Source organism: Populus nigra, chromosome 2 (assembly GCF_951802175.1).
Source record: "Populus nigra chromosome 2, ddPopNigr1.1, whole genome shotgun sequence".
Lineage (NCBI taxonomy): Eukaryota > Viridiplantae > Streptophyta > Magnoliopsida > Malpighiales > Salicaceae > Populus > Populus nigra.
The window spans coordinates 43,976,577-43,990,336 of record NC_084853.1 but is presented as its reverse complement, the minus strand read 5'-3'; the positions used below and the strand labels follow the sequence as shown (position 1 = coordinate 43,990,336).

General features: G+C 31.9%; 2 protein-coding genes across 2 annotated transcripts; both read right to left on the bottom strand.

Moving 5' to 3' along the window:
- Positions 1-4,001: 4,001 nt before the first annotated feature.
- Positions 4,002-4,553, bottom strand: LOC133683004 (BON1-associated protein 2-like). The gene has a single exon (XM_062106524.1). The coding sequence runs from the start codon at positions 4,551-4,553 to the stop codon at positions 4,002-4,004; it is 552 nt and encodes a 183-aa protein (XP_061962508.1).
- Positions 4,554-11,688: 7,135 nt separating this feature from the next.
- LOC133682246 (BON1-associated protein 2-like) lies at positions 11,689-12,582 on the bottom strand. The gene has a single exon (XM_062105533.1). The coding sequence runs from the start codon at positions 12,374-12,376 to the stop codon at positions 11,822-11,824; it is 555 nt and encodes a 184-aa protein (XP_061961517.1). The 5' UTR covers positions 12,377-12,582; the 3' UTR covers positions 11,689-11,821.
- Between the last annotated feature and the right edge of the window lie 1,178 nt (positions 12,583-13,760).

Here is a 13,760-nt window from a genome sequence, read left to right as displayed (position 1 = left end):
TTGTATAAAGTTCCAATTTGTTCGGGTCTCATCCTCGTGAGATTTCATTTTTACATATATATATATATATATATATATATATATATATATATATATATATATATATATATAATTAAATCACTCATTAGAACTATAAAATTTATCCAACCCAGAACTACCATGTAAAATTAAAACAAAACCAACTAATGTCCCGTGATCTGCTCATCCTCTTCTCTACTAAAAGTCGAATAATATCGACCGTTGGCTAATACCTGTCAGGGAGTCAATCCAAGAGCATGGTGACAAAAAGAAAGAAAGAGAGTAATTAACATAAAACATGTGTTTAGTACGACGACGATACATGATCTTTTTTAAAAATATTTTCTATTTAAAAATAATCTTTCAATTTTTAATTTCAATACATTAAGATTAATAAAAAAATTTAAAAAATTTATTTAATATTATTATTAATAAATATACTTTTAAAACAAACCTAAATACAAACAGCATGAAAGGCGGGGTCCTGGATTGATAGCAAACGAGGGACAAGATGTTGTAGGCTAAAATGTCTTATATGGGCCTTATCTTCTGACTACCGTGAAGACTGTAACCAATTGTGGGCTACACTACGATGGTCAATGGCCTATTCTCTATCTATCGGAAAGCCTGACACCCCGGGGGAGGTGGTCCACGTACACAGCTTCAGGTCGCAGTTCAGGCGTGATGTGAATGCGATGCGCCTGAAAGATAGGCTGCCATCAAGTGTCGCGCGGGCTTTTCCTCTCGTTCCAATCTCACCTTCTTAAAAATAATAATAAAAAAAAGTTAGAAAGATGATGATTTAATTTTGATCCGATCATGGATTGATTTATAAATTCAACTATATTAAATAAAATCAACTCCAGAATCAACTCTTTAAAATTAATTAACAGGTAATTAAATTAACCTCGGATCATGGAGGCCAAAGCCACGTTTAAAAGCTCTCGTCTCAAAACATGGCGAAGAATTAGGCACGGTTCATTCACATTTGCTGTGGAGTGTGGGAGTTGAGGTTGCTTGTGTTTTTTATGCCGACTTGGGTATGGTCGATGGGTCCCATTCACCACCACGACAGCGCCACCACCGGATCTTCTAAATCAGTGGGGGCCTTAAGCTTAGAAATGGACCAGCCTCACGGAAAGATTAAAAAAAAGGGATACTTAATGGGTGGCCTACCGCCATTTCCTCGAGTCCTTACTTTTGCTGGCCCATCAAAGGGCGGGGCCCACGTTAAAGTTTCAGTGTGATGACATTGGAAGAGTCCGGGTGCCACGTCATAATGTAACCAGAGCTCATTATTAATTAACATTAGCAATTAAAATTAAATTAAATTGCTAATTATTATAAGCAAAAAACTAAAATAGATCAATTTTATTTTTCCTCGCCGGTTTTTATGTTCCAGTCCCCAATTTATTTTTGTCACGTTCAAGTCCTTGGAGGTCAAGAAACAGGAGAAGAAGTTGTTCAAGCATATTTTGGCCATAACAAGCTTGATTTTTATGTCACCGAGTTCATCTTAAAGAAAAAGATAGATTATAGATGTAAATTGTTTTTTCTCTATTAGGTGTTTTCATATTTTAGAGTGATTAAATGGTATTTTAGAGTTAGAAATTAACTTAGAGAGAGTTTTCTAATTATTTTTACGGGTGTTTTCATGTAAAAAAAGATTTCAATTGAATTTTTATAATCCAAAACTCGGACTCATTTTTCTTATTATAATTAACATTCATGATTTTTTTATTTAAATTTTTAGATTAATATATTTTTTTAATTAATTGTATTCAACACAAACACTCTGATCTCATTCTTTAGTTAACAAGTTTCTTGATATTAAAAAACATACCAATAATATTGATGCCTTTCTATACTGAGATCGAGATTAATTTGAATCCTACTAACAACGCAATAAGGGTCCATTAACTAGTTTATCAAAAATGATTTTACACTAGGTATTGATTTAAATTTATTTTATATATATATATATATATATATATAATTATACTTAAATATTTTTTAAACAATGGTTAATTAGCTAGTTTATTAAAAATGTTTTTTTTAAAAAAATTATTCTTAAATATTTTTAGAAAATGAGCTGAGATATGTAAATTAAAAGTATATCTAGTAAAAATAACTCAAAATAGTTTTTTAAGAGTACATAGCACGCAAGAATTAAAATTCATGGATCATAAAAGAATAATTTTTTATTAAATAAAAAGTTTGACATGATTTTGTTAACTTTTGATTTAAGTCAAAAGTTGGTCATAACCAAATACATTTATAACCTTTGATGAATCAAAAGTTAAAAACTGACTTATATCAAAATTCAAAAGTCACGTGATATTTTTGAGTTATTTCTCAAAATTTTATCTTTTTTTAATAAAAATAATTAATAATAACAAGAAAATTGACATTTTGAAGAATTCAGGATGAGAATGATTTCAAATATATATAAAAAATCAAGTTAAATTTTTTGACAAATTAAGAGTCTAATCATACTTCTTTATATCAAAACTAGATAAAACAATACGGATTCCAGGCCAAATTAAATAATTTTTGGACAAATCTGCATAAAAATTAAGTTGAGGGAGGGATATAATTAGATTTTTAATAGGTCAATTTGATTTAATCATGAGTTAAATTGAGAATCTAATTATGTTAAAGAATTAATTTGGATCCAATTAAAGGATTTAAATAGGTGTAATGACTTAATTATACTTTAAATGAGTCAAATTAATTTATTAAGAGCTTAATTGATACTAAATTAAGTTTAAAAGCCCAATTTGATTAGTTTTTAATAGGCTTGTTTCCATTTTCTCTCTCTCTTCCCGTTAGCTTTCTCTCATTTCCTCTATCGTGTTTCTGCTACCATTGCCATCACCAGCATCACGCCGGACCTCCCAGCATGTCCACCAACCATCTCCATGTCAGTCTTCCCCCATAGTTTTGCACGCAGGACGTTAATTAATTCATGTCTTGCAATTGTTGGCTTTCGCTAGCAGTTAAAGGTATGAGCCAGACCCATTTCGGCCCAGTCTATATGGCTAGGTCAGGTCCATCCCAAATCAAAAAATAATAAAGAAGAGAGAGGCCAGGTCTGTTGGGCTGTAGTTGGCCCAGCTCGACATAGCTGGATCTATCCCAAACCCAATCCAATGCATTTATTAATAATATAATTATATTAAAATATGAAAAAAAAGAAAAATTAAAATTTTTTGATGGGGCTTGTCATTTATGACCTCTTTTTTCAATTTCATTATTTATATTAAATTATTTGCTCTTGAGTTTTGTTAGTTTTTTTTAATTTTTTTTGTTTAGTTGTTTCAAAAGCAGGCTGGTAAAGTTAATCCGACATGGCTCGGGTTTTTTTTTCTTATTTTTTTAACTTTGGTTTTTTTATATTTGGTCTTTCTTTTGAAATTAACCCAATTTCATACTATGGGTGTGGGTTCCTCAAGTTAACTCGAGTTGACTCAAATTTTTTTCTTCGACGTTTTATTTTTTGAATTTTTTCTTTGTTTTTATTTTTAACATTAAATTATTAAACATTGATCTTTATAATTTTTTTTAATTTTTTTATACATTTTTTCGGTCTTATATTTCAAACCGTGTTTTAGTTAATTTAACTTGGATTATCTTAAATTATTATCGGCTGAATTTTTTTTTTTAGCGTTTGAAAAAGTTTGGTCTGAACTGTTGCGACATCCTCCTATTTAGTTTGCAACAAAAGGAAGAAAAACATGTTGATAGAGAGGAACGATTTGGGAGCTGATTGAAAAAGAGAGAGTAGTTTTTCCATATTAATAATATAATAACAACAGCGTTCTGATACCCGTAGATCAAGACAGATTCTTGTTTATGAAAATACCAGACAAATTTCATAGACACGCACGCAAAATAATTAATTGAAACTAACAACCAACTTAATTATATAAGAAAACAATTACTAATTAATAATAACATCCATCACAATTACGTACGTAAATTTAGTATTTCGAGCAGGAATACCAGTCAACCCCGTCATAATTCTTTCCATCCATTGCCGGCAATGCCAACGCGGGATGTGTTGTCGAACATCTGTCTTCGGGCAAGATGACCTTCTTCTTCCTGGCCAAATATTCCGGCGCTCTCAGTCTCACCGAAACATTAATAATCCCGTTCTCAAATCCTTTTGGATCCTTCAATCTATAACTCAAAAAGCTCAAATAACCCTCTGGGAAATACCCTCCCATGAAATCACTCACAGGCATTCTTGCTGAACCAATAATTCTATCCACAGAAAGAGTCCTGCAATGCACTTCTAGGGTTATACAGGTTTCTCGCATTGACATATCTAGAGCAAGTTTTTGGTCCCATGAAGGATAGCTTCCTCCTTCGGTGTCGGTTGTTGTTTCGCGAAAGTTTAGAGGGTCCGTCCGAACAACAACACAAGTGTTCTTCTTCACCGATCTGCCATTAATACGCAAGTCTTCACATGATAGCACAGTGATTTCTAGGGTGTGGAAGGACGAGGTTTCCGTCAGATTGAAAGGCGACATAGAGAATTTCCTGCGCCTGTGCTGTTGTGTTTTGAGATATTAAATTACGAAACTAGAAATTTGAGCTCGAGGCCTTAGGCGGCTGTACTGCTTTATAGCATGTTAAGGTCGTTCCGAGAAAAAGTAGAGGTCGCTTAGAGGAAACTTCATATTCTTTCTTCTTATTTACTCTTTTTTTTTTAAAAAAAAAATTTCTTTTATTTTAATGATTGCATACGTTAATTTCTCTTATACGAAGAGTTTTTTTTTTCCCATGGGTCTTAGGCAATATATGCATTGGTAAAAAAAAATTGTCTTTAAAACAATCTTGCAAGCACACATTCTTCTAAAAAGAAGTAATTAAAAAAAGAAATCATGACAAATAATGAAAAAATGACTGCGTTGAGTTTTTTTTAAAATATTTTTATTAATGGGTGTATATATATGTTCAGCGCAAATCAAAGAGAGAAAAAGTGCATGTTAGTAATTATAAAGAAAATCTGCTTAAAAATAATATTTAAAATGATACATTAATTTGTTAATTGGATACGTTGAGATTTTGATACATTAAGAAAAAATAAGAACCTGATTTTGCTAACCCAGATACATTGTAATATTGACATATTTAAAAAAAAAACACTCAATTTTTCTAATTCGATATATTTTATATCGATCAATTCTTATTATAATCAATTAAAGAATTATCTGAGCATTAGAAGATTTGTTTAAGAATAATAATTATGCATTTTATTAACTTAAAAAAAACTCAGAAATCTTTATGCGGTAGCGCAACGATCTAGAAAAAAAAACCTAAGGACTCTAAAATAAAAATAATTAAAAAAGATAAATCCCTAGAGCTTAATTATCAAGAAATTTGAGATTTAAATATAGGTTGTCCATGAACAAATTATATGTCCAACTTCTATTAAATAAGATAACTAGAAGTCACAGGATTCAACAATTTTACTCTAAATTAGAAATTTCTCTTTTCCAGATATCTAAGGTGAGATGATCGATCAGGGTTTCATGTAGACTTGGAAGAGTTCTCATTTATGAGTAAAAGAAAATTTTAGTGATATGAGTGATTGAGTCATTGCTCTTAGGTCAATCCTCCATTTAAGGTGGAGGTGATTGTTTTGGAATATTAGGTTGGTAGTGGTATTGCTTTTAAACTGCCTTTAATTTATATATAAAATTTCTATACAATTTCCTTGACAATTCCATTCAATACTGTTCTTGGTTTTATTTACAATCAAAGCTTATAGATGAGGAAAGGAATTAATTTTAATGTATAATTCCTTCTGGATTAATTTAATGACACCTTAGGATAAGTAAGGGGGGAAATCGTCGTGGTAATTCGATAAGAAAAAGTAATAATTAATAATAATAAAAACAAACAGCAGAATATTGAACTATTTTTAAAAAATTAAACCTTTCTTTAACATGTTATAATATTTTAAAGTTCTCTCTTGATCAAGAAAAACAATCACGATAATTATTATTTCAATTAACTAATTAATCGATGAATTCTCAGAACTCAACGTGTTAATGACGGAATATCACATGTTGATCTCCTCAATTCATCAAATTAATACGTCTAAATTAATAAATAGAATACTATATATTGGATTTAATTATATGTAGCATGCAAACATAAATATTGAATGAGACGTCGATATTAAATAATACTAAAGTGGAAAATAATTGGAGTGCACTCTTCCATTCCTAAATTTCCACACGTCATTCCATCATGAATTTAACCTAACCTCTTGTTTAAGGAACTTGTTTAGATGGTAATTAAAGAGATGACTCATTCAGCCAATGTCATGGAAATTTAACTAGTACGACTCATTGTCTCCTTAATTAACTTCTTGTTAAGGTGACATATTTATATTTGAATAATTTTATTTAAAAAGTATATATTAAACTTCGATGCACTATCTCTAAATACGTGAGATTAAATTATATAAATGAACATACGTACTAGGTCGCTCTCAATATTGAAGATTTGTTGATGACTTTTGAAGTCGTGCAAGATAGATGCTTTGCGGGTTTAATTAGTCTAAAAGCATTCCTAGCTAGCTCGTGGATTGATCATGTGGATTCATATATAGTTCTCTTGATTTCCTTTCTTCAATACCAGCTAGATGCCAACCAGCACCTAGTTTAGTTAATTGTTATTGAATCTTGCACACTTTTTTTTTTTCACAAAAGAGATTTGCTTTTTATGTTTTATTATAATATAATCCTGCACACATCTGGGGTATAATACAATGATGGAATAACTCATATATTGTTTTTAAAAAGTCTGTCTCCAACGAAGTCTAATAATTGTAAGAGTCTAAGACAAGCTCTTTCCTAGAGCACATCAAAAACACATTTTGAGGTCGCTTCAAAGCTGGTATAATTTTATTTTTACTTTTCTATATGGTGGCGCCGCCGCCGTGTCCAAGATATGTGTTTATGTAGCTTTTAATGTGTTTACTAGCAGCTTTTATTGTTGTAGTTTGAATTGAATTTTATACATGTTTACTTAAAAATTGCTATTGAAATAGTTATTAAATAATAAATAGTTTAAAAATATTTGGTTAAAACTCTTTCTAAAAATAAAATAATTAAAAAAAATGATTAATAAATTCTCCTTGTTACAAGGATGATTTGTGTAAATATGTTGGAGTGTTTATCAAAGGTAAAACAAAAATTTTATTGCTCCTAAGCACATGATGAAGAATATGTTTGGAAACGCAGTGCAAACCGTGTTTTTAAAAAATTTTAATTTTTTTTACTAAAATTTAATATGGTTTGTACGCTTTGGATCGTTTTGATGTGCTGATGTTAAAAATAATTTTTTAAAAATAAAAAAAATCATTGGCATGCATTTCAGCACAAAAAAATTATTTGAAAAGCAACTGCTACCACACTGTCAAGCACCCTCGAAGTGTTTAAATTGCAAAGGTTAAAATGGTCAATTGATTTTTCAATGGCAAGAAAAGTGGAAGAAGATAATAAAAGAAGAATTGTGGATCAGGAAAAGCATGAAAAAAATAGCTTCCCAAACATGGTCTTAGTTACTGTCATCTTCAACTTCCCTTGCATAGAGGTAAGAGACTAGTCGCTCTGTACCAAACGTTGTTTCCCAAATCCTCTTTTGCCTTTTGGGTCAGATAATCTGTGCTGTTCCTCCTTGTTTTATTTTATAAAATCAGAATCCTTTTAAATATGGTCTGAGTTAGATGAACTAATGAGTTAAATCCTTAAGAAAAACAAAAAAGAAAATCAAAACGAGTTTTGCCAGTTGCCACGTACTGTTTTTGAAGGTAAAGTATCACTTCAGTCCTTATCATTTATATTTTTTCAATATGAACCTTATACTTTCGGTTCAATGTTTTAAGAGGTTATGTCTTCTCAAAGATGTAGCAGTAAATTGCATAATTCTTTTTGGCAGTGCTTGCTAATGCTACTGTAATAGCCATTGATTGAAAACATTGAATTCTTGAGATCATCTTAGATGTTTCATGAAAAATACTCCTACTATTGTCTTCCCTAGGCATCTAGACAATAGTAGAATTGCATTTACGTTATGGGCACCCAATAAAGAATTACTATTACCAGGTTGAGACCTAAGTGCGGGTTTCTTGATGTCCCTTCCGCTGATGTTTTATCAGCAACTTGTAGTTTTGCAATAGGATATTAAGCTTCATCAAAGATTGATATATTTTTAAGTACAACCTCTCTTATAAGATTATCTTTCAAGCCTTTCTGAAATTTACTTAGAGTTATTGTCTCATCTTCTTTAACAGCACATCTCATGTTATATTCATTACATTGTTCCACATATTCACTAGCAGACTTAGTTCCTTGCCTTAAGTTATTTTACTAGTCTAATAGATTTCTTCTCTGAGAATGCGGTAAGCACTTCTCTTGTAATTTAGTTTTCATCTCCACCCAATCAGTAATATGAGGTTAACCTTATATAGCCTAAAACTCTTCTACACTTTCTCCATAAAGTTGAGCAATGCCACTAAATTTTATTTTTACACACCTCACTCTCCTATTCTTAAAAGAGTATACCAGTCAAAGAATTGATTCATGTCATGAATCTATTTATCAAAGATTCACAAGTCAAGGTGACCCTTAAAGTCAGGGTTTCTACCTTGACACGTCTTATGACTCGATCATCATGGTTATCGTAATCATGGTGACCCTAATTGTGGTTATATTGGTGGTTCCTAGGATGAATTGACCTCTGGAAGTAATTGTTGAAATGTTCACTTTTGTTAGGCTTATTAAAGTCATTGTGATCCTAGTAGCGATTATGTTGGCGGTTCCTACGGGGCATTGATTTTTTATGATTCCCACGGTTGTTATTAGAATACTTTTGAGTGGATATTTTATGATTCCCACTTTCACTAGACGATCTTATTTATAAGGTTTCATCTGAGTGGATATTTTGTTCATATCAGCTTGAATCAGTTGTAATACTTTTGAATATCCCTTAAAATATTATTAGAGATCGAGTCCATGGTACCTATGAGTTCTAGATTGTTTACTAGACAACTACTCCGTAAATACATGCATTATTAATCCTAAGACTATGATTGAGATCACAAATGATTTTTTTTTAGGATTCGAGGAAATCTCACCCCCCGGAAAGAGCACTTTGTGGGCCTAGGTGAGCAAGTAAAACTCTGACTGTCCCAGGCTCTTACAAGAGGTGCACGCCCTGACTCGAACTTGAAACCTATTGTGCAGATCTCAAGCCCTTTGCCATCACGCTACGCCCTTTAGGGACGAGATCATAAATAATACTTGTAAGTAAAACACAATATAAAATTAAACTAGGAAAAATAATATACAAGTAAGTCACGCAATTTGTTCAACACTATGTTCCAATTTCCTCCACAAATTTAGCCATGATCAGCAATCAATTAAGAGTACTGGGTGTTGGATGTTGGATGTAAATGAATAAATAAGTCAAAAATTAAAGTAGCTCAAGTTGCATGATGAGCTGTATATTTATGTGCAAGCACCAAAAAATAATATCAATCTTAATTATGGTTAAGTGCAAAAAAACATATCAGGCATTATGATATTCATTGGTTAAAGAAGTTTGTAGACTAAATTCTAATAGGAATACGCTGGATTTTAATGCAGCTGACGTGGCAGAGACAACTTACGTGGTGATGGCTACTGACTTGTCGATGACATGGCGCTGGTGTGGCAGAGGCTGCTGCCGCTGGACTAGTGAATTAATCTGCCTTGATAGACTGTTGTTGTCGGTGTAAAGGGGGCAAATGTGTTGATGTTGCTTGCGGCGGCTGTGCAAGGAAGCGTCGTCGTCTTCAACTGCTGTGCAGCCACTGATGTGATCGGCAATCTACTGCTGGGTGATGGAACTGTTACTGGCGGCTGCACAAGAAGGCGCCGTCGTCGTCAACTATTGTGTTGAGGCTGGGATCGGTTGCTGCGTGGTCGTGGCTGACAGAGGAATTGGTGTTTGAAGATGAACAATGGATATTTTTTTTCCCCACTGCAAACAGAAAGATAAAGGATTTTTGCTTTAATCAATTCTAGGTAAAGTTGATTATGATTCGATACAGGTTTTAATAAATCGATTAATTATAGAAAAATTAAAAGTCTGGTACTGACATCACGGAATAATAAATAAAAGAAAAAAAAAACAGGAATTAAAAGCAGGGAAAGAAAAACCAGAAAGAAGAGAGAATTTAAATAATTAATTAGTGATTTTTACTCGTACCTTAAAATTATCTTATAAATGAAGAGAAATATATAAATAGAAAATCATTCAATCAATTAAAATTATCAAATATAAATAACTTAAATATATAAAATAAATTAGAATTATTTAAAATAAATAAATAAAATAAAAACAATAAAACATATCCATAAATTTATATTAAGTGTCATCGACGTTCTGATAACTAGCATTAACAGTTTAAAGTATTTTTTGTTTAGAAATACATTGAAATAAAAAAAATATTTTTAATATTAATATATTAAAAAAATTTAAAAAAATAAAAAATTATTTTTTAAAATATATTTAAAATTAAAAAAATATAATTTACACTACATTTCTCATCACACCCTCATTCTCTAACTAAAAAAAAAATAACGGGCGGGCCATCATTCATCATCTTTATCTACTGATCTACATACTATTATAATTTGTGACGTGGGTATTGCGTCACCGCCTTTGCCTTTGCCTTATCTTTAACTTTAACTTTAACGTGGATAATCAATATCTCATAAAAGAGCAGACAAGTGGACGTGGGAGCATTCGATGTTTTTTTTCTAAGCTTCACTCAGCCCGAAAACAAAAACGGATAGATATGCATTTCTTTTATTACAAAAAAAAAAAAAACAGAAAAGCATAGAAATCTTTGGAATCCATGAATTGTGACCATGTGAACCATCAATTCTTAATTCAAGATATTAGACGATAGTCAAGTGATATAAGTTTATTTTTTTATAATTTCATATTTAAGCCATGTAGTTACTTATATGATGTTTATTGAAGCTTTATATGGTTATTAATTTCATGATCATTAAAATTTTATATAATTATTAATTTCAGAACCTATAAGATTAGTTAAAATATATATAAGTTGATCCGAAAACTTACGTTAAACTAAAAAAAAAAAATATTACTTTTTCTTAGGAACAAAAATCAAGCCCTGTCAAGATTCCTCTTTCTCATATCAAATTCGCCTATCTGAACAGTCAATCTGTCATTAAATTCACAGCTAATCACGCTGACAAATTAACCACCAGCTAAGTGGGTAACATCATCAACGAAGCTTTCATCAAAACAGCTATGGATAATGACCCATATTCGGTTAAACCGCCTCTTAGTCTGTTCGTGGAGCTTTAGATTTCTCAAAATTTCTAAGGAACCCATTTTAAATAAATCAAGATAATAAAAAAACCATCAGAGCAGGTTTTTTAAGAAACTGGTTTTTCTAAAATATTTTCTAACACAAAACGTTAGGAAGATATTGAGATTTTACGACAACATTTGTTATTTTCTCTCACTCGCCGTGATCCGACTGCCAAAACGAGATGACAAGCTGTTTTCAGAAATAACTTATCTTTGTTGTTGTTATTATTTATTTAAATCTTGTTGCATTGAGTACCATTTAAGCGAAGCGTGCCTTTATGCACGATCAATCAAAGAATAGCATTAAGGATTAAGTTGGGATTTCAACAGTAAGGAAACTAGCAAGGCTACAAATTGTGATCGATCACCCGTTTGGGTGAGGAATTTAAAATTAACTCCAAACAGGAACTCCAGTCACAACTCCACTGTAATAGTTTTGTTGATGACCCACAGGGACTCCCAGAGCAGGCTGCTGCCAAGACGATGAACACCCATACCCGCTTGGGTTCTTCGTCGCCGACGGACACACAGAATCTACTGGCATCTTGACTCTAGCCGAAACATTAATGACACCATTCCTTCCACCTCTTGAGTCCCTCAAACGGTAACTCAAGAAATGCAGATGATTCTCTGGCGTATAATCTTCCAGTATGTCAGAAATTGGAAGACTTGCTGTGCCAATAACTCTGTCACCTGAACTAGTCTTGCATTTCACTTCAAGGCTTATAAAACGAGTCTGAAATGGCAGGTCTAGGGTAAGCTTCTCGTTCCATGAAGGGTTGCTGCCTCCTTCAAAATCAGTTTTGGTTGATCCGGAGTTAAGAGGGCTGGCTCTGGCAATAACATAAGTATTCTTTTTCACGGATTTGCGATCGAGGCGTAGGTTTTCTGCGGATAAGACTGTGACTTCTACAGTGCGAGAAGCCTTATGACCCTGCTTGTCCATATGGAAGAATGAAGAGAATCGCAAGAGATTCAATCAACTTTTTGGCGTGTAAGAGCAAGTGTGTCTGATTTATTCTTGAGTTTTGGAAACCGAAACAATTGCTGATACATAGAAACTGATGGTGTTTTTATAACGAGGGAGAAAGGAAGTTTGCTAGAAAGAAGACAGAAAGAGAGACGTTTCTTCTTTCAAAGAGTTGTCTTCGCATGACTGGTCCACCAGGCCAAATAGTTTTACCCAACCTGTATTTGGAACGCAATTGCGCAATACATGCCGAAGGTGCATTTAAAAGCTTGACCCTTTCCTCTTCCTTGGTGATGGATCTTGGAACCCACCTCCGTTGGTTCCTACAAAGATTCAATATCTTATGCGAAGGGTTTGGTCAGTATGCCTTATAGTTGATTTGATGTTGAGACTGATTTAAATAAGAATTTGAGTTATTTTATCAATATTTGATTTAATTGTAAGAGTCTTAATTAAGACAGGCTCTTTCCTAGAGCACAGCGAAAACACACTGGGATGGCGATGGCGACGACGGTTCAAGGCTAGTATAAATTTATTTCTACTTTTCTAATTGGTGGCGGCGCCTCCGTATATAAAGATATCTGCTTGTTTTATGAACAGCAATTAATGATGTCATGGAACATAGAGTGACTTAATTTCACTCCTTTTCAACCGCCTTTGCTATGAGGTAACGCCTAGATGATCGTATGTAATTTTAAGGGATAATTTAATTGGTTAGATTTTATATTTATATTTTAAAAATTATTAATTTGAGTTTTATAAACTTTAGGATTACTGAAGGTTTATATAATTATTAATTTTAGGGCCCGTGAGATTAGTCAAACCGTGCGTAAGCTAACCCGAACACTCATGTTAATAAAAAAAGACCAGATGCTCTGTACCAAAAGTTATTTTCCAATTCTTCTTTATCTTTATTTTTATTTTTTTAAGTTAATAGGACGGGTAATAAAAAAAATAGACAACAAGTAATCTGAATTCCTCATGTGCTGTCTGAAAAGGCAGGTTTTGTATTTTCTTTTTCACTTAAAAACCTTTTTTGACCCCAAAACATTTAAAAAATACCATAAAAATATTGTAAAATCAATCTATAACCTCTAAAAATATTTAAAATAAAAAAATCTCAGAACTCAAAACCAAAAACCTTTATGAGTTTAGATCTGTTTTTTCAAATATCTCAAGGTAAAAGAAAAAAAACACTTAATTTGAAATTTCTTCATCATATAAAATCATTTGGAACAAAAATCAATTGTTTTGGTCGTATGAATCATTACTAATGACAACTTTTTTTTTTATTGGAATCCAACGAATCCTTTTGTCTTCTCCCACAAAAAAATAGACTGAAAATAAATAAAATAAAGTT